A 25,854-nucleotide genomic window follows, 5' to 3' on the forward strand; every position below is an offset into this window, starting at 1 on the left:
AGATTCTGTGTCTCCCTCTCTCTGACCCTCCCCTGTTCATGCTCTGTCTCTCTCTGTCTCAAAAATAAATAAACGTTAAAAAAAAAATTAAAAAAAAAAAAAGAAGTGGGGTGAGAGAGAGAGGCTGATAGTTAAAGGCAGCATGTGGGGATGGTGGTAAGAGAGAGGTAGATCATAAGGGATGTATATGCTTATGAAATTGGCTTTTAGTTTATAAATTCTGAGACGTCACCGAAATATTTTAAAGATCAGAGTATTATGAATAGAATATGTTTTAGAAGGATGTTGGGATGATACTTAGTAGGGAGGCATTAATAGTCAAAATGCAAAAACTCAGGCAAGAGGAAAACAGGCTGACTTAAGACATTAGTTCACTAGGATGGAGGGAATAGATTAATGAAAATATTTAGTAGGTCAAAGTGATAGATTGTGGTGATGATGAGGGAGAAAAGTTAAAGATGATTCCTAGGATTCTGCATTGGGGAATAATTCACATGATTATATTAGCATGGTGGTACCATTTTTAATGAGAGAGGGTCACACAGATCAGAAATAGATTTTGGAGGAAAGACAATGAGCTCAGTTGTAGGCATACTGATTTTGAAATATGTACACACTGTCTGGGTGGAGATAACCAGAAGGAAATTGACAATGTAGGTCTGAATGTGTGGAGAGGACTCTGGATTGGAGATGTAGATTTGGAAATTATAAGTGTAGAGATGGTAGTTAAAACTTGTGGATCTGACCATCTTAGGTGCAGAGTTTGGGGTCCAATATGAACAACACATGAGAGGTTTAAAGAGGAAAAGATGTCTGTTATGGCCTCCATGCAGCTGAATATCTTCCCACTAAACAGTCAGTAAGTGAAATTGCTACTGTTGTGATTTATTCTTTAAGATTAAGGTTGTATCTCTAAATAATTGCCTTTTAAAAATACCACTGGGGGGCGCCTGGGTGGCGCAGTCGGTTAAGCGTCCGACTTCAGCCAGGTCACGATCTCGCAGTCCGTGAGTTCGAGCCCCGTGTCGGGCTCTGGGCTGATGGCTCAGAGCCTGGAGCCTGTTTCCGATTCTGTGTCTCCCTCTCTCTCTGCCCCTCCCCCGTTCATGCTCTGTCTCTCTCTGTCCCAAAAATAAATAAACATTGAAAAAAAAATTTTTAAATACCATTGGGAGGAATTAAACAGGCGAGAGGATAGTGTAATGAAAAGAACAACTGAGAAAGGTAGAAATCAGTTTCTAATACTGACTTTGCCATTGACTGCCTGTATAATGTTTAGCAAGTCACTTTGCCTTCGCTTGTTCATGTGGAAAATGAGGAATTAGGACAAGGTGACCTTCAACATTTGGTAGACTGTGATTCAACCAATAATAGTGCCTTATTATAGTTCAGTTCAGTGACTTTCAAATTTATTTAGCAGCAGTTAGCCTTCTTTGAACGAACTTTCATTCAGAAACACAATGTATTAGGGTGTTTTGGTTGTAGAGGTCTAAGTCAAGTTAGTCTAGAAGTAGAAGAGAATTTACTAGTTAATTTAACTACACTATGTGAAAAGGTGCAGCTGGACCTCATGGGTGACTGGAAACCCAGACTGGTGCACCACCAGGACTTGCTCTCTTGAAATACTTTTAACTCTGTGTAATGGCTTCATGCTACAGAAAGCAGTATGTGGCCACTTGCCATTATCAAGACTTCTTTCTTTTCTCAGGCTATCACTATGGTGGAATAACCCTTCTTCCCTTAGTTCCACCTGAACACATCCTGGGGAAGAGCTCTGCTTCCTTTGGCTTGAGTCATATGCCTAACCTCTAGCCATGAAGTTGGGGATTGAGCTGGCAGCTGCCACTAGAGTCACCTATTTATATAGTATAGGCAGGAACAGTTTCCCCAAAAGAAAGCAGCACTGTTTGTAGGAAAAGGAAACTTACCAGGGAGACGATCAGAAGGTCATTATGTAAAACAGTACAAGCTTTCCAGTTGAAGTCCCACCTATCTGGTTCCCTAGGTGGCTTCTGAAGTATACTTTTGAAGACCACATGAGGTTCCTTGGGATATAGCATTAAATAATTGATTTTATTAATTGCATAGCATGCCAGGTGCCTGTAAATCCTTGACAAACTGAAGCACTAGGCATTTATTGATAGTGGTAGTGCTAAACTAGAAAATTTCTGGAATAAGAGAAGTAGAAAGAGTGGTACTGATGTTGATGGGGTGGAGGTGGTGATTCTGAATATTCAGGGATCAAGGGACTTGAGATGGGAAGTATAGAAAGAGGAGGCAGGAGCACACCAAGATGAACTTTGCCTACTTTGCCATTTTATCTAGAGCTAACATACCATATGGCACACTGTGTAATGGTGAAAACTGTTCATCTTTGGCTAAGGTGGTGGGATGGTCTTTGGTGTCATCCATGGTCATTTTAGAGAAAGGAAAGGGGAGGTTGATGGAAAGAGAGAGTTGATGGACCTGGAGAGGGGCAGAGGCAATGAGTAAAGCTACCTTTCTTGGATGAATATACCCATGGCAGATGGTACCTAAAAATATTAAAAATAAAGTGATGAGGATAGAAGGAGACAAAAGAGGAATAAGGTAAGAGATAAGATGGAGAAGAGTGTTGTTCAGTAAAAGGTGTAATATGTCACTGGAATATAGTTTGGATGCCCTGTCAGGAGGTCTGAGAAGTAAAAATTCAAGATCATCTTGATTAATACTTGTTTAAAACTTGTACTAATGAGTATGAGGCAAATTATATTTAATTATTTTACTAATCATATCTTACTAAATAATTTAAATGTGATACTTTTCTTGAAAAATTATGTACTATTAATATAAAAGTATGTAGTGAAATCAGTAAAATCAAATTTAGTTGATTCTTTACCAAATAGTGATAATGTTCTTGAATAAAAAATTTCATTCTTTGCCTTTTGAGCAAGCCGTTCAACAGAATTTCAGAAAACAGATAAAAGAACATAGTTCTCAAGGATTTTATAGGTCCAGCTAGCTGTGCTACTGGCAGCAAAAACAGAGAGAGATCAGATATACTGAGATCAAATATTAATTGCTAATTTGGAAAAGACACAGGTGGTCACTAGAACATCAAGTACCTTTTTTTTTTAAATTTTATTTTTATTTTTTTTTATTGAGAAGGAATGAACAGTTCTGTAACAATGCAAGTAAACTTAAGGTTTGTTTCAGAACAAATTGTACCTATGCAGTGCTGCTAGTACTAACTTGGTCAAAAGGCCTTACTTAAGCCAGAAGCTTTCAATTGGATAAATGACTTTTCTTTAAAAACTTTCTTACTGTGTTCTTATTTTTAATCTTAATAAAAAATTGTAAAAAATTATAATATCTTACAAACATCAAAAGTTCCCATGAAATGAGACCTCAAAAACAGGTTACTATTCTGTTGCAAACTTTGATCTACTATAAAGCTGCTTTTTAAAAATGGCTTAAGTGCTAATCTTTTGTTGTTGTTGGAATGTCTTTTGAATCGGAATCTTAGTTTTTTAGTATCAATGAAGATTTAATTTCTCAGCATCTATACAATGCCAACTATTTGAAAACGATTTCTCTGATCTCAATCTCATAGCAAATGAGAAAAACAATCTTGTTTTTTGGATGATATGGTTATACTTATTAATATGTAAAAGTTTCACTTTCCTTTTGTTTTCAGTGAGTCAATACATTTGCTATGGTATAAAGAGAACATTCCTGAGGGTAGAGATTATTTAAACTTAATCTGCATCCAATTGACTTTTAAATTAAAAAACCCAACAACCTATTATTCTTAATTCTGTATGTCACAATTATGATTATTCAGTGGATTGTGATCATTTACTATGTAAAAATTAGAGACCAACAATGAATATCCCTCATATAAATCTGAGCTTCAGGACCAGCAAACCTTTGCACCGTTTATTATTGCTTCCTTAATGTCCACAAAGGTTTTCCCGTCTTCAGTCATTACTGCTAATCAGCCTGAGAGTGACAGATATTATATGGCTCAATTAAAAATACCAGTGCCATCGGCCTTAGCCTCCTGGGTATCGTGACTATTTGTGTTACGTTTCATAATTTTATTTCTGGTTGTTCTGTGAGAATTTCCTGTTTAGAGACAGTTTCCCTTACAACGATTGTGAGCTACTTAATAGGGCCTACATATGCTTACCTTTGTGTTTCTGAGGCTAAATATATATATATATATATATACGTATATATATATATACGTATATATATATATATATATATATACGTATATATATATATATATATAATGTCTGGAACATAATACCCCTCCATAGATCTTTGTTTATTATATATAAATATCTAGAAATTTATATATCTATATGTATTTGAAGCATAAATCTTTGAGGATATGCCATCATTACATTTTTATTTTTCAAGTGTTTACTTCCCTCTTTTCTTCAACAGTTGGTAGTATTTCTCCTTGGGGAAGAGTGTGTGCCAAGGAGAAATGCTGTGGCAAAGTGCCATTCAGGCAGGTTTACTATTCTGGGCTCCTGAAGTGATTTGTTTCTTTGTTGCTTACAAAGTCAGAGATAACTATTCATATATATCAGCCTAGACTGAAGATGGTTGGCAATGAGTGAGGTTTCTTCCAGGATTAAGGCCATTTTGACATCTATCAAGAAGATGGAATGGGAGTGCTAGAGGGAAATAGAAACTTAACACAGGTGGAAAACAAAGAGTAGCCCACAGTCTTCTATGTCTTAAGGGGCTTCTTCAATCACTTTCTGGTGACAAAAATGAAAGTGGTGCAATTGTTCTTTTGCAAAGGTGGACTCTTTTGATGTCTGATCACTTCTGGCTAAATGATTATTTGTATTTACCACATCTTTCCCCCAGGAGATGGAGGCCTTTGGCATTCAATAATAAGGCCTAATTAATTGCAATCAATACAACATGCTTAGTATGCTAAACAACACATATTTTTTTTTCTTTTATTTTTCTGGAAATAACACACATTTATTGGGAAAAATATACTCTACACAGCTAATATACCCTTATGCTGCTTAAGTACACAAGTCTGGAGACTGCATTGAAAGATCGTGCAAAACTGCAATAGCACTGTTCTGCCTCTAGAGTTGGTATAATTTTTGGACTACCGGTGGTAAAAGCAGAAGCTGACCCACAAAAACATAATTAAACCCCAGAAATTTAAAATGTCAAGGCCACATTCACCAAGTAAACATTCATCTTTCTAGTTTACATTTGATGTTTTCATACCGTAGGGGGCACTGCCAAACAAACGTAATTCTATCGCGAGAAGGGAGAATTAGAAAATAAATACAACGGGGGTTATCGCAGAGCGTCACACGTTCTTTTATTTACTTTTCGCGACAAAACTTAACAGATGTTTTACTTTAAAAACAAACAAACAAACAAACAAACAAACAAACAAACAAACAAACATCGAAGAGGTCAGGAACCCTTTCCTTCCGTCACTTCATCTCACCTGGAGTCTCATTAGCTCTCCAGACCAGCGCTCGGCCCCGCGGTCAGGCAGCCTCTGGAGAGCATTCAGTAAACGGCGCGGAATCCAGGCACGAACACAGGGTGAGGAGGGTTCGCCAGTCTCTTCCCCACCATGGTTTGTGGACGTGGATTTTTGATACCTTACCAGTCTTCCCAGCTCGTCACTCAAGCCAAGAAAAGAGAATAAAAAAGCAATAAGGGTAAAGAAGAAAACGGGTAAGACTCCTGGCAGCCGCGCGCGCACGCGCGCCAGGACGAAACGCGGAGACTAGGAGGCGGGGCCGAGGCGCCGGGCTGGAGCTCCGCCTCCTTCCCCCTCACCCCCCCCCCCCCCCCGCGCAGGGGAGTGACTGACTCTCGCCAGCCCCTCCACGTCAATCAACCCTCCTCCTTCTCGCACTCTCTGCACCTTGTTATTAATCTCAATACCGATATCGCGCGGACGCCTCTCCCCCGGCCCTCGGGGGTGTGAACGTGTGTGAGCGAGAGCGAAGGCACCGAAAGCTAGCGTCTCTGTGCAGCAGCCTCGGGCCCGGCAGCAGCAGGCGCAGCTTCAACCCCCGCAGCGGCGACAGCCCCAGCGCCAGGAGGCCAAGGCCAAGGCCAGGCTCTGCGCCGCTCTCGGAGTAATTGCCGCGGCTTCAGAGGCTGCGGGGGCGCAGCTTCCTCCGGCGGGGGGCCTTCGCGTCGGCGGCCGCGGCCGCGGGGCCTCTCCTGAGTGCCCAGGGTCACCGTCCCCGAAACCCGGCGGCGCGGCCCTTCGTCCCCCTCCCCGCCCCCAGTCCGTCTCCTCGCTCCGGTCAGCAGCAGTCTTCCTCGCCGCCGCCTCTGCTGTTCCTCCGGCGGCCCGGCCCGGCCCGCCCGCCCCGCGTCCCCTCCGGCCGGTGCCTCTCCCCCCGGCGGGCTGCCTGCATGTCTTTGCTGCCCTCAGCCCCGCCGCCACCGCCGCCGCCGCCTCCCCCGCCGCCGCAGCACCAGCACCAGCAGCAGCCGCCCCGCCGCCGCCGCCGCCGTCGCCGCCCGGACCCCGGCGCGCTGAATGCAGGTGAGGAGGGGGCAAAGGCCCTCCGCGACCCCAGGCCCCGTCGCCTTTGCTTGCCCACCCGCCCGCGAGCCAGGTCCGGGCCCTGCCTGTCGCGGCCGCTTCCCTTCGGGGCGGGCGGGAGTGAGGCCCGCCCGTGGGTGTTTGTGTTTGCGTCTGCGGCCGCGGCTTCGGAGGGGAAGCATCTGTGGGGGCCTGGTGCGCGCGCGCGCGTGTTTGTGTGTGTGTCTGTTTCCCCTGCCGCGGGGAAATGGCTGCTGTTGCTCCTTCTGGGCCAGAGGAAGAGAATGAGGTAGAGTGTTTTTGTGCCTCCGAGTAGAATCGAGAGTGTTGGGAAGAGGAGCGCGTCCCCGGGGAAATGAGGTGGGAGAGGGACAAATGTGCGTGTGGGTGTGCGAGTTGGGACCCTGGCCGGCGGGGAGGCTGCCTGAGGACCCAGAGCGAGTGGGTGTGTGTCGGGTGTGGGGCTGACCCGTATCGCTGTCGGAGGCGGCGAAGGTTCCGGGGTGTGTGTTGGGGGTGGGGGGCGGGGGGTCAGCGCCCAGGGCCCTGGACTTTGGGGGTGGATTTCGTGTGTCTGGGACCCTCGAGTGGCGTGCCTCCCCCTACCCCCATTTTGTGGCTGAGGCTCCGGTGCCTCGCAGGTGAGCGCTGCTCGGGCTTCGACCCGGCCGGGGAGGGTGAGTGTGTGTGCGGCACACGCACGGCAGCCAGGCCGGGAGAGCTGCGGGTCGGGGCCGCGCCGCTGTTCCCGGGCCCGGCAGGAAGCGCGCCGGCCTGCAGCGCGGCCTAACCGCCTCGGCGCCCGCCCGCCAGCGCGCCAGCCTCCCGCCAGCCTTCTCGGACGCCTCCCGGGACGCCGGGCCCGCGGGGGCCCAGGGCGCTGCCTCGGGCCTGGGCAGGTGAGGGTCGGAGGCGGGACGCGCGGATTGCCGTCGCCTCGGCCGCCTCCGCGTCTGCTGAAGGGAGGCGAAGGCATATTTTGGCGTTCGAACTGCAAGCTCTTCCCCTAGCCGACGGTGGGACCCGAGGGAAAGTGAATCAAAGCAGTAAATCTGGTGAATACGCGGTGTCCAGATCCCTTCTCTTCATCTTTCCCTGAAGGCTGGGTGGAGGGACTAAGTGCACATTTTCAGTCTTCGTTGCCTGTTTTTTTCGTGGGTAAGATATATGTATGCATCTTTTTAAGATAAGAATTTTCTTGAGAGGCGGGGGCAGAAATGGAAGCTGGCTTCCCTGTTCTGTGGTGTTGGTGAGATTGGATCGATTTTGTACGTTTGAAATTGTTTTATCCTGCCTCCTAGGGGGAAAGGCGTGTACACGCCGAGCCGAGGAGGTCGGTGAGGAAGAGGAAGTTACTGTAGCTGTCATCGTCCTATTTAGCTTATAGGCTGTTTAGGTGGGTTGTTTTCAGGGAGTTTAGCTAAGCAGTTTGCACACGTTGGAAGCACAGTACTACATTTTAGGAGATACTACCTTATTGTCTCTACTTATCTTAATTGCCAATCAAGATAGTCGCTTACAAACAAGTTTTCGCTCAGTCTCTCAAACCTAGATCAAACAGCCTTTATTTGCTTACCCAGTGGGTGTTTCTGGAAGGCTGTTTTGCAGAATGGAACTGTAAAGCTCAACCTGCAAAGAGGTACACAGTGCATTTTAGACCCAAATATAAATTCGTATTTGGATAATTACTTGCTGATTTATTTTACTGCACCCTCTTTTCGTTTGCAGTTAGTTAGCTCATCTAGTTAAAGCCCTATGGATAAAGTCATGATATAGATTTGATCCTCGCAGACCATGCTGTATATAATGGCCAGATAGCTCCATTTCTAAACCTGGTTTCACAAAGAAATGTTCCAGGCTGTTCACTGGGAGGGAAGAAAAGGAGTGAAGGAGAGCTGTTTTCTAAGACCATTGCAGGAAAAACAACACTTGCAGTTAAATGGAAAAAAGGACTTGTTTTACAGACCTCAGAACTCTGGCTGTGCCCTATTTCTTAGCAGTTTCACCTTAGCAAGTTACCTAATGTCTGTCAGCCTCTGTTTTCTCATTTGTAACAAGGAGATAATACATTTATAGTAAGGATGTCCTGAGGGTAGGATGAGAAAACTTGTTGCGCACATAGTAGATGCTTAGTTAAATATTCTTCTTCCTGCAGCCCTGATTGTGGGCATTGAAACACATGTTTAAGTACAAATGCCCATTTGGTAACTGAGAACAATATTATGTAACTGTAAGTTAAAAAATCACAGTAGAACATTTCGGAGTCCTTCGATATACATAAGGTATATATAAACAACTCTTGATGTTTTATTTTGTCTTTTTCCTAGAAATAAGACTATCATTAAAGTAGCCTACTACATTAGTTTATAGAGGCTATCTAGTCATACTTTTTTTCCCTAGTATTTTTGAATAGGCCATCGCAGTTTCATTACTTTTTATGAATTCTTACTATGTAGCCCTGGAAATAGTACCTTAAGCTGTATACAGCACATACATGCTCCCATACAGTCTAGCATTAAAATGGATCAAGGAATCAGAGTTTACCTTTATACAAAAGTGTAAAATTGCTGTGTAATTCTTTTAGTTCATGTTGACTGATTTGGTAAACAAAACCCTCTTGGAATATTTTCCTGAATAGCTTAAGGAAAAATCCTCAATCAACTTTTAATAGCTTTCCATTTTTATTATTTTGTGTGGAGTCGTAAATGTGTTTTTCATTTCATTTTAATTGTATTTTGGTGGGAAAAAATGATTTGCAATTTAAGGTAAAGGCAATGGAGAAGTTGAAAGGATTTTTTTTTTCTTTTTTTCTTCTTCTTTTTTTTTTTTTTGGTGAGGGCAGGGTGAAGAGGATGTTGAGAGAAGTTTCATTGGTTTAAGTTTGTAATATCTATTTACTAATGCAGGGCTCCCAGTTAGGCCTTATTTATATTTATATCAGCAATGCTAAGATTAAAAAAAAACTAGTATAGTTCCAAAATTTCAACACTTTTGTGAAGGAGAGTAGAATGCAAAATATCATGGTTTTGTTAAAGTGTGTCTTATGGTTGTGTGTGCATTTACAGTGAACAGAATTAATCTGCCATATGGTTATATTTAAAGGAAGAATTAATTCTTCCTTAAGCATTATGAATGATAATAAAATGAGTAAATATACTAAAACTATAATTTTTAATACTTTAAAAACAATGAAATAGAAATTAATTTTGTCCTTAACTAGGGCAAACATCTGATATTACAAATTAAACATTATGAATTACAGTGTTTTAAAAACACTTCATAATTTTTTAATTTGAGAAAATTGAGGAAAACCTTTTTTGTTTTGGCTTTTATATTTTTAATGTTTTAAAATTTATCTATTAGATTTGAATCAGTTAACATACAGTATAGTATTGGTTTCAGGAGTAGAATTTAGTGATTCATCACTTACATATAACACCCAGTGCTCATCCTGACCAGTGCCCTCCTTAATGCCCATCACCCATTTTAGCCCATCCCCCCAGCACCTCCCCTCAAGCAACCCTCAGTTTCTTCTCTTTATTTTAGAGTCTCTTATGGTTTGCCTCCCTCTCTGTTTTTATCTTATTTTTCTTCCCTTCCCTTATTTTTCTCCCTTCTTCATTTGTTGTGAGGGAAACATTTCTTGGTAATCATGAAAGTACTGAATATTAAGACGTGGACAGTAAAATTTATTAACAGTGGAACTGCTCATTCTATCGTTGTTTAAAGTAATTATGTTACAACAAAACCAAGGTGGAAAATTGTTTTAAAATTTAATGTTACTTAAATGGGCTTCTAAACAGTCTTTCCAAAACATCCCTTATAAATGTCTTTAATTAGGGGGAATTGAAATACTTAAACTTGTGCACATATTACTTTGGATAATGTTAAGTAGAGTAATAAATACACCAGAATTTCAGTGGCTTCACACAAGTAAGTTTGTATTTTGCTCACGTGTAACAGTTCTGTGCAGGTGCTCCTGGTTAGCAGACTTGTTGCTTTCCTCTGTGTGGTATTTGAGGGACCCTGACTCCTTATATCTATAGATGGTTCCACCATTCTTTAGGGCCTTGGAGCCCTGCGTGTTGCTTACTGGCCATTTAAGAACTCCCAGAGTTAGTGACCAACATCTGCCCACATCTGATTGGTGAGAAGTTGTCACAGAGCCTTATTGGAATGCAAGGGAGATGGGAATGTAGTCCCCAGATGGTGGACAGCTTGGGGCATTTCATGATGTTGTTTTAGATGGTAGCATATATTTATGAAATTCTGTCAAAAAGGTGAGTTATAATACTTAAAAATTGCTTTCCATCTTCAAAGAGTAAAATTGGGCCCGGTGGGGTGAGAAGGAAGGAGTTAAAGCCACAAGAGGAGGAAGAGCTCTTTTCTATGAGGACTTTGAATGACAAGTGAAATCATGCTATTTAAAGAGAGAAATTTCACAGAGAACATAACAATTGGATTTTATAACCTTTAGTAGGTCTCTCCTTTACTGTCTAGTTATCTACTCATTGTGGTCTACTGGGTTCTGGCTGTTGGAGCTTTTTTCTCTTTGTACTTTGAAATCCGTTGAATTTCAGTTTCTGGGTTATAGTTTCTTGGCAAACAGAGTTTTGAATTTTTACTTTCTATTAGGATAAAATATTATTATTAACTTTAAGGAAATTTTGTGGACCTTACTATGTTTTACTGTTTGCTGTTGCTGTTTTTGTAATTCTAAAGTCATCTTAATATACGTGAGACTTAACCCTGAAAGAACAATAAAATCATCAAATAAACAACAAAGGTTTAATTATTAACTTTGTGCTCATGTTTCATGATGAAGATATTACAATTTTCTTTAACTGCACTAACACTGAGCCTTTTAAGGGAATTTTATCTCTAGATAACTTTAATTTTAATTGAATTACAAGTTACTCTTTCATTACTTAGGATTATTGTAATGTGAAAACTTAGTGCTGTGTTCTCCTTCACTTATTTTTATTTTGAACAGTTTGGTTAGGGATCTATAGGAGTTTTGGAAGGAAGGAAGACTTTTGAGTAGTCTTGTTAACTTCTCCCTGGTACAAATTTTTAATATTTTGCATTTTGAAAATTTAAGCCCTTATTTGAGGGCCCATTCTGTATCCATTATTATACTTGATTCTAAAGAGAAGTATGAAAGAACTAGAAGAAACCCTTGCAAAACTTGTAGGTTATGAGTAAAGGAGATAAAACATAGGATTTAGTTATTTCAAAACATTTAATGAACAAGCCCAAGTCACTACAGTATAAACTGTTTGCAGACATTCTGTGAAGGAGTAACATGAAATGGAATGGTGGGTGGGTCAGGGACTACTTAAATTGAGAGAATTTTTTTGGTAACAGCTTTTTTGAAATAGAATTCACTTACCATAGAAATAGCCCATTTAAAATATATAACTAGTAGTGTATTGTATATTCACAGTAGTGCAGCCATCACCACAGTTTTAGAACATTTTAATCACCTGAAATACAAATCCTGTATCCTTTAAAAGTACCCCCCCCCCCCCCCCCCGCCGTTCTCCCATATGCTTACTTCTAGGCAATCACTGATCTGCTTTCTGACTATATTCGCCTATTCTGAACATTTCACAAATGTAACTGTAGTGTAATATGTGGTCTTTTTCTTTATTTATTTTTTTTAACGTTTATTTATTTTTGAGACAGAGAGAGACCCAGCATGAACGGGAGAGGGGCAGAGAGAGAGGGAGACACAGAATCAGAAGCAGGCTCCAGGCTCTGAGCCATCAGCCCAGAGCCCGATGCGGGGCTCGAACTCGCGGACCGCGAGATTGTGACCTGAGCTGAAGTCGGACGCTTAACCGACTGAGCCACCCAGGTGCCCCAGTATGTGGTCTTTTATTACAGGCTTGTTTCACTTTGTTTTCAAGGTTTCATTCATGTTATAGTACTCATTCTTTTTATGGTTGCATAATATGCCTTCATATGGATAAATACTACATTTTGTTTATCAGCTAATGGACATTTGGTTTGTTTTTACTTTTTGGCTATTATATAAGTAATTCAGGTATGAACATTCATACACAAGTTTTTGTGTACATAGTTTTTAGCCCTCTTGAATATATGCCAAGGAATGGAATTGCTGGATCGTATGGTACCTCTGTGTTTGCTTGTTTTTAAGTTTTTTAAAAATGTTTATTTTGATAAAGAGCACAACAAGCAGGGGAGGAGCAGAGAGAGAGAATCCCAGCAGGAACCGTGTTGTCAGCACAGAGCCTGATGCCAGGCTGGAATTCACAAACTATGAGATCATGACCTGAGCCAAAATTAAGAGTCGGATGCTTAACCAACTGAGCCAATCATGCACCCCTTGTTTTTTTTTTAAAATTTTACTTTTTAAGTAATCTGTACACTCACTGTGGGGCTCGAACTCACAACCCCGAAATAAAAAGTTGCATGCTCCACTAACCAAGCCAGCCAGGCACCCCATGGTGCCTTTATGTTTACACTTTTGAAGAACTTCTGTTTTCCAAAGCACCCTTACTGTTTCACATCCCTACCAGCAGTGTAGGAGGGCTCCAGTTTCTCCACATTCTTGCCAACGTTTGTTATATCTGTCTTTTTGATCATAGCTTTCCTAGTGGGTGTTAAGTAGTATTTCATTGTGGTTTTGATTGCATTTCCCTAAGGATGCTGTGTCTTTTCATTTGCTTATTGGCCATTTGTATAGCTCTACCTATCATCTATCATTTATCTATGTACTTACATTTGAGAGATGTGTATTCAAATCCTTTGCACATTTTTAAATTGTTATTTATCTTTTGATCACTGAGTTGTAAGAGTCCTTTGTATGTGTAGAAAGTAGTCCTTTATCACATACATGATTTGCAAAAATTTCCCCCATTCCCCCATTCACAAAAAGTGTCTTTTCACTTTCCTGATGATGTCTTTTGAAGAATAAAATTTTTAAGTTTTGATGAAGTCTAGTCTAAGTTTTTGTTGCTTGTGCTTTTGGTGTCCTATCTAAGAAACCATTTACTAATCTGAGGTCATGGAGATTTATCCTTCCGTTTTGTCCTAGGAGTTTTTTTTAATTTCGGCACTTACATTTGATTTTTGATCCATTTTGAGTTGATTTCTGCATATGACCTGGTGTAGGGAGTCTGACGTGGATATCCAGTTGTCCCGGTACCATTTTTTTGCCCATTTAATTGTCTTGTTATTCCTCTCAGATCAGTTAACTATAAACATGAGGGTTTATTTCTGGACTTACAATTTTATTCCGTTGATCTATTTGATTTTCCTTATACCAAAGTACTGTCTTGACTGCTATATCTTTGTTATTGGGAAAGTGTGAGTCCTCCAACTTTGTTCTTTTTCAAGTTTGTTTTGGCTATTTGGGGTGTCCTTTATTTCCATATGAATTTCAGAATCTCCTTGTCAATTTCTATAAAGAAGTCAGCTGGAATTTTGACGGAATTTTGTCAAATCTGTAGATCGATTTGGGGAGCATTGCCTTAACAATACTGTCTTCCTGTTCACAAACATGACATCTTTCCATTTATTTAGATCTACTTTGATTTCTTTCAATAATATTTTGCAGTTTTTAGAGTCTAGGTTTTATACTTATTTTGCTGCCTTTATTCCTGAATGTTTTGTTCTTTTAGATGCTGTTGTAAATGTAAATGTTTTATCTTTGGGTTCATTGCAAGTGTATAAAGATACAATTGATTTTTGTCTATTGATCTTGTATCTTGTAACCTTGCTGAACTTAATAGGTCTAATACTGTTTTAGTTCATTACATAGGATTTTCTGTATAACAAAGGTCATATCACCTGTAGAGATAGTTTTTACTTCTTTTTTAATCTGGATGTGTTTTGTTTCATTTTCTTGTCTAATTATCTCGGCTGAAACCTCCAGGACCTTGTTGAAAAGAAGTGTCATGAACAGATACCTTGTCTTGTTCCTGATCTTGGGGGAGAGCATTAAGTCTTCCACTATTAAGTATGGTGTTAGCTGTGGGGTTTTAATAGATGTTGTTTGCTAGGTTGAGGAAGTTCTGTAACCAGTTTGTTGAATGTTTTTCTCATGAAGGGATCTTGGGGCATTAGGGTTGTTTTTGAGGGAAATACGGAATATGAATTACAAAAGTGAAGATACTGTGTCCAGTAATGAGGGCCTAGCTTTCCCTACCCTCTTTTTCCTTCTTCCTTATTTCCTCCCCTCCCTACTCCTTTATGTTCTCTAATGTCTTCCCATTGACCCATATGCACATTTGGAGGGTTCTTAATCCTTTTCTGAAGATTTTCTGAATAACTTACATCCTTGAGGAGCAGTGGAGAATATTGTTTCTTTTGAAAAACATTCAGTAAAAATGGGATGTTTTCCCCTGATTACATTAATAGCTAGTTTGGTGGGGGATACAAGAAGCAGAGAGAATACTGAATCATAAATGAAGATCTAATCATAGAATTAAAAAGATGGGAATAAACTTTTGTGATATCAAGGGTATGGTGTTTTTTGTTTTTAAGAGAGAGCGAGCATCCCAAGCAGGCTCTATTTTGTCAGCACAGAGCCTGACATGGGGCTTGAACTCACGAACTGCCAGATCATGACCTGAGTCGAAATCGAGAGTTGGATGCTTAACCAACTGAGGCACTCCAGCATCCCAAGGGCATGGTTAATGAAGAATTCCATGTTTACTTTGAACCTGGTTGTTACCAGACTTTTCCCCCAAATATTTCAGCATGAATAGTTTTGTTTTTGTAAGTTTTCTAAAAAACTTGATAGCTTTCTTAGGAAATTTTACTCTGCAAAGTAAGGTTATGTTTCAGTGATGTGATTACCCTTTAATTTTTGGGACTTCAATTGTATTTATATGCAGTTAAATTCTGATTCGGTAAATACTTTTTATTTTATCTATTTAGTTTAAAATTTTAATGTTTATTTTTGAGAAAGAGCACAAGCTAGCAGGGGAGGGACAGAGAGAGAGAGAGAGAGAGAGACAGAGAGAGAGAGACAGAATCTGAAGCAGGCTCCAGGCTCTGAGCTGTCAGCACAGAGCCCAACATGGAGCTCCAACTCACAAGCCATGAGATCATGGCCTGAGCTGAAGTTGGCCGCTTAAGCACCTGAGCCACCCAGGTGCCCGTCAATAAGTATTTTTTAAAAATGTTTTTTCTCTGCATGTTATAAGTCTCAGAAGTTAAGTAACTTTGGGTTTAGCCAAGAATCTTCCTGTTTACAAGTCAGAATTGCAAAGTGGTGATAGATTTTTTGTTTTGTATTCTCTTTTGTATGTAGTAGGATACATTTCATTTTTTTAGATCATGTTAAAATCTCATTGTAGATAAAAATTTATTTTTAAGTTTTTTGAAGAAATAAGTGGTTTACTTTGTTGTGAGAGACTCATCATTCATACTGAATAGATACCAGGTAATTTGAGGCTGTTCGTATGTATTTATTAATAATAGAAATTGGTGACACCAAGTAGAAGTTATAGCACTTTATCTTTTATCTTTTTCCCCCAAATTAGAGTCTCTAAATGAGTAGTGTAGATCAGAGTTCTATAATACTAATAACTATTAAGAGAATAGAACTAAATTTAGGATATACCAACTGTAAATGTCTCTTTATACAAAGACTTTCTTGAGATCTTTATATATTTATGGCTGTGTGACTATAATGCTTATATTTAAAGGAAAACCAAAAAAACTGGCATGAATATGTTCTGTTATAGGTTCATATTATTAGTTCAGTCTTCTGCAACTTACGAAATAATCTATTGTGAATAATGTACCAAATGATAATGTTGAAACAGTGTAAAAATTTTAATCACTTTAAAGTATAACTTACTAATAAATAAGAAGCTTCTACTGGCTATCAGCTATTGTATTCAGGGTTCTGGGTGATAGAAAGTTTGGAATAGTCTCTTCTAGGAAATGGAACAGATATTTATTGAGCTACTGAGTACTAAGGTTTGTGAAAGCCATCCGCTTCCCTTTAAGTGTGTCATCTAAATTCGTTTTCGTGAAATTTCTGTGTATTAGAGTATGATTCTTATTCTACAGGTGGTTAATAATGTGAACCCTTGGATCCTTTACTTCCTAGCTCTTGGGAAACTTACTTCTCCATGCTTCAGTTTTCTCATCTGTAATGAGGAGATAATAATAGCTCTTTCTTACAGGGTTGTGAGAATTAAATCAAGTAATACCTATAAAATTTTTTTTAATGTTTATTTACTTTTGAAGGAGAGAGAGAAAGAGTGTGAGCAAGGGAGGGGCAGAGAGAGAGGGAGACACAGAATCCGAAGCAGGCTCCAGGCTCTGAGCTCTCAGCACAGAGCCCAGTGTAGGGCTTGAACCCACAAACCGTAAGATCATGACCTGAGCCTAAGTTGGATGCTTTACTGACTGAGCCACCCAGGCTCCCCTCCCCTCCCCCCCGCCAAGTAATACCTATAAAGTGCTTAGAATAGTATGTGGCACATCTGTAGTAACAAAACAAAACTAAAAACAATATATGTTAGCCATTACTTTTTTTTTTTTTTTAATTGGGAGCCATACAAGTTAAATAACTTGACTCCAAAATGCTCCAAAATAAAATTCCTCTTTTATTACTTACACATATAAGGGATTTACGTAAGCAATTTATTTACGCCCAGATGAATAGTGAGTATAAGCAGTATATGCTAACTGACAAAAACTATTAAGTGCAATAACATACAGAGTACATATGGGTTGGTAATCTACAGGGATAAGGAGGAGATAGAAGTTGATCTCACCTTTATGGCTAGGATAAGGAAGAAAAGGAAAATGTAGTAGAACACTGCAGCATCCATTTTTGTTCCTTTAACTTCTATTCCTTTGTATACGTCATCACTAGAGAAATCCTTGAAAAATTCATTTGGCATTGCTTAAATCCCGTTCCTAAAATCCTTTAGTAATAGTAATAGTTACTATTTTTTGGTTGCATACTATGTGCTAAGGGACTTATATAGTGAATATCTTGGCTTTGTGGGTCACATTAAGATCTCTGTCCTATATTCTTTTTTTTCGTCGTAGTTCTTTATTCTTTCAACAGTCCTTAAAAATGTAAAACCATTTACTGCTTGCAAACCAAGCTGTAGTTTGCTGACCTCTCTGCTGGGAGATTTACATGATTTCTTGTTAGAATCTTGGCAAAATTGATATTATTAATCCCTATTTTATAGTTGAGGAGACTGAAGCTTAGAGAGGCAAATTTGATGAAATTCATTTAGCAAGGAAATGACAGAGCTCAAATTCAGATTTAGGTCACTGGAATTCCTAAACCTGTGTGCTTTCCAGGATATCCTGCTGCTGCTTATTTCTTTTAGAAGAAAGTGGAGATTTCATAGGATTATATGTAAGACCCATTATGATCTTATCCTTGTGTACTTCTCCAGTTTTATCATTTATTACTCCTCTCTCCTGAACATATTCCCTAGACTTGCCATGTTGAGTGACTGATAGCCCAGTTTATGGTTTGCATGTGCCTGTAGTATCGTACACTTTATGACTTTTTTGATAATTCACCTTAGATAGTTTCTACTCTAGGAAACCTTGCCTGATGATTGTTCTAATCCTTGCTTTAGGCCCTTTCTGTGCTTCCGTAGCATCCTGTGCATTCCTTTTTCATAATAATTTACCGGGTTGTCTTGTATTTACCTAGTTTCTGTTTCTACTTTTCTATTAAACTGTGAGTTTTTAAGGGCAGAAATACTTCACTTTGTAGCCCATGTGTTTATAAGGGTTAAATTCCTCCTGTGTATCAGTGTACTGAGTGTTTAGTATATATTAGGGGCTTAGTAACTGTTTACTAAATAAATGAATAATGGCATTGCAAATGTAGAAATTACATCAACAAATACATAGTAGCAGGCAGACAAGTCCAGGTTCAAGTAGGAAAGAGAAATTTAGTTAATTTCTGGTTAATTTCCCTAGCTTCAGTAGAAACAAGGAGGCTGATAAGGCAAATTGGAACATGATTATTAGGGAGGGGTTTGAATGCCTAGCTAGGTAAGGAATTTTAGTTTTATCCTAGGTTCAACTCTGGAGCAACCAAGTGGTTTTTACATCTGTAAATTGAGATTCTCTTATTAATGACTGAATTTTGTTATAACGTTTTTTAGATAATACTTCTAGGGCATAGCTATATATTACTTTTGATTACTCATAATTATCAATACCACTGTTAAACACATTCAGAGCATTGGGTGTTTTGAGCAGGTTGGTGGCAGGTTGAAATTATTTAAGAAGTTATCTGGTTGAGGTATGCAGAATCATTTGAAGTCAGAATGGGAGGAGGGAGGCTCTTTTTTAAAAGAGTTAAAATGCAAAGTGATTAAGTCAAGAAATAGATCTGTGTCAGTTGGGATAACTAGAGCTTTTAATAAAATGACACTGGTGATTGAATATGAAGGAAGAAGTCAGATGACTGAGAAACCAGAAGGAGGAGACAATTTGGGGAAGAAAATTATGAATTCAGTGTTAGACAAATTGATTAAAATTGGAATGATTTCTATTTTTGCCTGGATTTAGGCCCTAATTGCTTTATGCCTGAGTAATTAGAATAGCCTCATGATTGTTGTCCCTTTCTGCCTCTAATGGATGAGTGGTATATTTGGATACGGGTGGATGTTTTTGGTATAGACCCTTTTGCAGAAGGCTGTAGAGCCTTTTTAGAACAATGATTTTAAGCGAATAAAAGAAAATAAGATGAAAAAGGAACATGTTATATTAAAATACTAAAATATATGAAAACATTTGTGATATTGATATTGTGCCTTTTTGTCAATACATTTAAATTACAAGATCTAAATAACTACTATAATTTTGAAGTAGTGATATATATAGGTGATATCTCGAGATATTTGTAATAACTAATAACTTACGTTAGTGACCAAAATTACAGGTACTGCTAATATCATGGTAGGTGTTTTAGCTCAAATTGAAAGAGGTACTAAATTTTCATTAGAGATGAGTAGAAGTGGTGATGTAATTTTTTTTCCAGACACCAGGTTAGTAATCTTTGCTTGTATTATGTTCTGGTTTCAAGCTATTTGTGTATTTTTGTCATAGTACTATGCTATTTTTTTTTTTTTTTCAGGTGGCAACATTTTTTCATGTCTGCTTTTGGAAATAATATGTGCTCCCTAGATAAAAAAATGATACTGAAGACCATAATTTCCTGGTCATCTTATCTCATGGGAGATCAAAGACTGTTGGTAGTATGAACTGTTTTCTGTTTCTAGGCAATATGTACAATATATAACCACATAAACGTCCATAACTTACATGATTTTTAAATTTGCTTTCTGATTTAACAACGTATTATGGCCATTTTTTTGATCAGTAGATCTGCCCCATGCTTTTAAAAAAAATACAGCATTTTTAAAAAAGTGAGATACCACCATATTGCAAAAATCACTATTTTACAGTGTATACTTCAGTGGTTTTAGTATTTTCACTGTGTTGTGAACCACCACTGCTGTCTAATTTCAGAACATTTCCATCACCCTCAGAAGAAAACCTTATCCCTGTTAGCTATTCCTGTTTTCCTATTTCTTCATCTGTTGGCAATTACTAGTCTGCTTTTTCTCTTACGGATTTGCTAGGCATTAAATGTAAATGGAATCATACAATATGTGAATTTTTGTGTCTGGCTTCTTTCACTTAGTGTAATGTTTTAAAGATGATTTCATGTAGTAGCATGTAATAGTACTTCATTACTTTAAAAAAATTTTTTTTAAATGTTTATTTTTGAGAGAGAGAGAGACAGAGACAGAGTGTGAGCATGGGAAGGGCAGAGAGAGAGGGAGACACAGAGTCTGAAGCAGGCTCCAGACTCTGAGCCGGCAGCACAGAGCCTGATGCGGGACTTGAACCCACGAACTGTGAGATCATGACCTGAGCCTAAGCCAGACGCTTAACCGACTGAGCCACCCAGGCGCCCAGTACTTCATTACTTTTTATGGCTGAATAATATGCTGTTATATGGGCATATCATATTTGGCTCATTCATCTATCAACTGATAGACATTTGGGTTGTTTCCACTATTTATATTATATTATATTATATTATATTATATTATATTATATTATATTATATTATACTATATTATTTCAACTATTATAAATAATTCTGCTCTAAGCATTTATTAACATATTTTTGTGTGGACATAGGTTTTCACTTCTCTTGGGTATATACCTAAGGGTGGAATTACTGGATCACATGGCAGTTTGATTTTAATTTTTTGAAGACTGACAAACTTTTTCACAGCAGCTGTGTCATTTTACGTTTCCACACATTATGCTTTCTGATGGATGAATTGTAATCCATTTTATTGATGTGCTATAATTCAGTCCCCTACTGACTGGTAAATTAACTAATTTCCTTATTTTTGACAATTACCAACACTAATGCAGAGAAAAGACACATAAATGTACCTTCACACTTTTTTAAAGGATAAATTTCTAGAAGTGAACTTGCTGGATTACAATGATTACACATTTAAAATTTTGAAATATCTTGTTGGGTTACCTTTTAGAGATGTATAAAATTATATTCCCATCAGTTGTGTAATGGGATGCCTGTTTCCCCAAACTCTTATTCATGTTATTAATCTTTGCTATTCTAATAATAAAGTCATACACTTTAAAAAAAAATGTTATATTTCTGTTTACCTTTCTTTTGGCCAATCTTTTGTGATTTGCCTGATTATGACCTTTACTTCCAATTTTTCTGTTGGGGTGTTGACATTTTTTTCTTATTGATTTGTAAAAGCTGTTTATATTTTAGAAACATTGCCTCATTATCCATTATAAATGTTAGAGATTTTGCTCCAGTTTCCTCTTGATCTTTTGACTTTATGACTTAGCTCTTTGCCTTACAGACATTAGATTTTTTTTTATATTGTTTAATCTGCCATTTTTTAATAGTCTTTACTTTGTTTAGAAAAGTCTTCTGCACTCCAAGATTATAAGATTATTCTGCATTTCCCTGCAGAAATGTTTTACTTATTTGTTTATTTATTCCTCTATAAATGTTTAGAATTAAATTTGTCATGTTTTAGTAGAGGAATCTTGGATTTTGTGGTTGGAGTCATCCATATTCAGATTTCAGTCTAGTCACTTACTCAGTGAGGTGTTGGATGTTTCACAACTTCTCTGTACTTCAGCTTTCTCATAGGCAAAATGGGAATTAATATGTAGTTTTAATTTTAGTAAAATTAAATGTGATAATGTGTACAAATAGTCTAGCACAGTATCTGGACACAAACTGGCATTCAGTGCATGTTTTCTTATCTCTCCCACTCAAGTCTATCTTCTTCAGCCTATTTATAATCTGATTCAGAAGATGAGGGAAAAGTTTCAAAAGTAGAGGGTGGTCCTCAGTTTGTAAAACCAGAGAAATCATATAGGATGAGCTGACTGAAAAGAGGGTTGAAAATTGATTTAGTAATTTTGAAGTCATTTTAATAAAGAACATTTTTCATTTGAGTGATGAGAGGCAGCCATATTTTAATAGAATGAAGGCTAAAGCCATTCAACATACACTAAGGATGATTAAGAGTGTATGCATTATCCTCATTATATCTTTGAGAAATAGTTGTAACTCTTGTTTCTTTCATTGTTAGAATGCTGGTAAGAGGACAGGGATAGCAATACTAATACATATATAAATTGTAGACAAATTTAGGCCATTTTTACTATTAGTTGAAATTACAGTACTTGTAGCACATTTCACAGTGAATTCATCAAACCAGTCAAGAACTACCTCTCTATTTGGATTTTATTCTTAGTACCCCTTTTTGGAATTTACACACATTCTTTCATTACAGTTATTTGTAGGGACCCCTGGGTGGCTCAGTTGGTTAAGTGTCCAACTTCTGCTCAGGCCATGATCTCATGGCTCAGGGGTTTGAGCCCCGCATCGGGCTCTGTGCTGACAGCTCAGAGCCTGGAGCCTGCTTCGGATTCTGTGTCTCCCTCTCTTTCTGCCCCTCCCCTGCTTGCACACCATGTCTCTCTCTCTCTGTCTCTCTGTCTCTCAAATGTAAGTAAACATTTAAAAAATTGCAATTATTTGTAAACAATGTTATATATCCTTTGTGCAGTGCAACTTTAAGTGCATTTTAGAAAGAGAGGGGAAATAAATGTTTACAATACAGTAATCATTGTTTACATTTTCTTCATCTTTCCTAGACTATAAGATTTTTAGGGCAATGAACACAGTTCTAATAATTAAAAATAATGGATTTTTGACAGTTGTTTATAATGCAGGAGTTTTGACAAATGTTTATAAAGCATTATACTGTTTTTTTATAAAACAGCTTCAAAATAAAGTTTTAAATTGCTAATAAAAATGTTCATTTAGATTTTTCTCGAATGGAGAAATAATAGGTGTGCATTATGTGTAATTGGGTTTTAGAAAGTGGTTATCAAATTCTATTCCTTGATTCTGGGGTAACTGCCTGTTCCTAGTATGTTGCAAGTATACGGTCCTCATTTTGTTAGCCTCAAAACAAGAAGGAAATTCTGTATTGGTTAGCTTAGGAGGAAGGTAATGAGTTTAAGTAACAAAACAGGAAATTTGTTTCTCTGTGACCTTTAATGAGTTTGTGAGGTTGGCATTTTGACTACAGGATTGAAATTCAGAAGAGTTTTATATTTAGTTTGCTTTGTTGCTTTTGCAGTTATCTACTTGTCAAGGAGAAAAGTAGGAATCCAAGTTAAAGACTGCTACCTTTGTGGGGAAATGATGAACAATACTCTTCCTTCTGCTGACAAAATCTAGGTATCTGTATTTTATAATGGCTGGTTTTTGCTTTTACATAGGGAGGGCCAAAGTATCCTTTCCTGGAATCAAGCTTGACTCAAAGCCTTTGTAAGTTCTCTTATTTTTTATCCTTTTAAGCAACTATTTTAGGAACTGTTTTAAAGCTGACACCCCTTCCCTTCCGACCTTTTCCGCTCAGTACAAAGCACCACTTTCTTGGCAGTAATTTATATGAGTGGAGTGGGTACTCTCCTTAGGCATTTTTTCCTGCCAAAAAGTTAAGGATTAGCTCTATTGTTTGATGCTATCTGTTTTGGATCAATGTGAGTCAGCGTTGGCCCTGCCTTTTAAATTCTTTCATAATAAGGTGCTGGCACTTTGGAACCCTTTCCTTGATGGAGCTTTTCTTTGTGCCTTATCAAGTTTTAGAGTTTGGTTACTAAGGCTTTTCTGTTTTATTCCACTATTTTTAATGGATTCTTGTATTTACATATGGCTTTTCTAAATTATACACCCTGGTTTTCAGGTATGTTAAACTAGTTTTAACACCTTTAAGTGTGTATCTTGCTGAGTATATCTAATGACGAAGCATTGTATTATTTGATTCAGGTCAAAAGTGTGAGATAGTTTGATTACTCCCAGACTTTCATTGTTAGTCAAGATTTAATTAAGTTATTTTCTAAAGAAATAGAAAAGCTAAAATAATTAGAAGAGCTATTCAATATGAAGAGACATTCATTAGTTAAATTTTTATTGATACTATCAGGTTTAGTTTTCTAGTAACAGAAACCAGTTTCTTGAATAAGTGTTTATATTTTCTTGATGCAATGCAGCATTCTTAGTTCTGCACAGATGATTTTTTGCTTACATACACTCAAGACATTACATTTGTGAAATATTAAATTCTTTGGTTTTACATACCACTAGAGAGGCAGAGCCTGATATTGGAAGGTAGGAGAAGGAAAAAGGTGATTTTATTTCCTATGAAGTATTAGAATGTTACTTGAGGCTTCCCCCACCCCCCACTTTTAAACATGTTGGCTGAGTACAGTTTTTCTAATGGATTTGTCAACTTTGATAAGAACTCTCAATCGTTGATATGCTTACTTTTTAACAATGTGGCTTATCTAGGTGATCTATAATCTTTTTACAGATTACAGATGCCCTTGCATCTTGTCTCAGAGTCTGAACATATTTACTCTTTGTTTTTAGCAGCAAACATGTTTTCATTTCTGGTAGGTTTGAAGACACAGACTGTGTTGTGGATTCTTGTTTACTCACTTTCAGATTGCACAGTCAATTGATTTAGGAGAATACTTTGGGCAGTACTTGTTATTGATTGGCAATTTTAGGAGAATGCTTGAAGTAAATTTTCTGATATTGTAGGCATCCTTGTGAATATAATACTCTTGCTTTTGTTTTTTCTCTCTCCCACTTAACTTTGGTAGGTATACTGTAATGAAAAAGAGAAATTCAAATGAGAATTTGCACCAGTCAGATACAGTGACCTTTGATGATCAGTATGCTAAGGAGCATGCTGGAGAATAGACAAATGACTTTGCATGTTTATCCTTGAACACATGCCAGATATATTGGATAGATCTGTCTTGACTACATAATAGCATCTTAAGTACGTAACAGGGTGGAAACTTTGTTCTCCATCTGTGGCTTTTTTCTTGCTTATCTGGATATCTTACAGCTTCTAAGAGGGATGTGAGTACTATTGGAGTTAGGCTGACAGTGAATTTAGAGGATAAGACTACAAATAAAAAAGTTCCAAGCCATTTATTTATTTATTTTGTATCTGTGTTAGTGACAAAGTAGGAAATGAAAGAAAGAACTGCTAGCGTGAGAATTTGTTAGAGAAATGGGAACATGGTTTCTCTTGTGTTATCTCTAAGTTTGTTGAATGGTCAACTGCACAGTAATAGGTGTTAAGTTTGTTCTTCCCATGCCAGAAAAACAAACTGTTCTGAGTCACTATGTAGTCCATTCAGGTTACGTGGATTTAAGGTGTTAAGAGTATGATAGTAATAGGATTTCGGTATTCCTGGGTCTCTAGCCATAATATCATCTATCCATCTATCTTTGGGGTTTCTGAGGGGGCTATTCATATGAAAAAAATGAGAATTGAATTCTCAACTTTTTAATGTAGAAATTGTGCTGGACTATTTTAAAATCAGGACCTGTTTGGACCTCCTATGCTTCTATCCTCCCTGCTTCTAGATCAGTTTTTTAAAAAATCAGTTTCCCTAAAGAATCAGTTTGCTTAAATTATTAAAATTGTTTTCTTTTTTTTTTTTTTTTTAACAAAATTTAAATCTGGTGTAGTTAACATACATTGTTATGTTTCCGGTATGCGAAATGGTGATTCAATAAAAACTGTCTTCTTTTACTCAGCAAAATTATTTTGAAAGTTTTTCATGTTGTCATGTGTATCATCAGTAGGTCATTCCTTTTTATTGCTGAGTGATATTTCATTCTTGTATTTACTACATTTTGTCAGCCTGTTTGTAGACATTTGGGC

The 25,854-nt window shown here is 38.0% G+C and overlaps 1 protein-coding gene across 4 annotated transcripts in view; it reads left to right on the top strand.

Annotated features, from left to right (window-relative positions):
• The first annotated feature begins 5,986 nt into the window (after positions 1 to 5,986).
• Positions 5,987 to 25,854, top strand: part of CNOT6L (CCR4-NOT transcription complex subunit 6 like) — a 119,270-nt gene continuing 99,402 nt past the window's right edge. The window contains exon 1 of one of the 4 annotated variants that reach the window (XM_047855548.1): positions 5,987 to 6,544. Coding sequence is in view for 2 of the 4 variants with exons in the window: in XM_047855544.1 (XP_047711500.1) it covers positions 6,829 to 6,833 (5 nt within the window). In the remaining 2 variants the exon portion in view is untranslated. Of the gene's footprint in view, positions 6,545 to 6,708; positions 6,905 to 7,167; positions 7,186 to 25,854 lie in introns of those variants that run through there. The other 3 variants (XM_047855544.1, XM_047855545.1, XM_047855546.1) reach the window with 3 other exon arrangements.

Source organism: Prionailurus viverrinus, chromosome B1 (assembly GCF_022837055.1).
Source record: "Prionailurus viverrinus isolate Anna chromosome B1, UM_Priviv_1.0, whole genome shotgun sequence".
NCBI classification, from domain to species: Eukaryota; Metazoa; Chordata; class Mammalia; order Carnivora; family Felidae; genus Prionailurus; species Prionailurus viverrinus.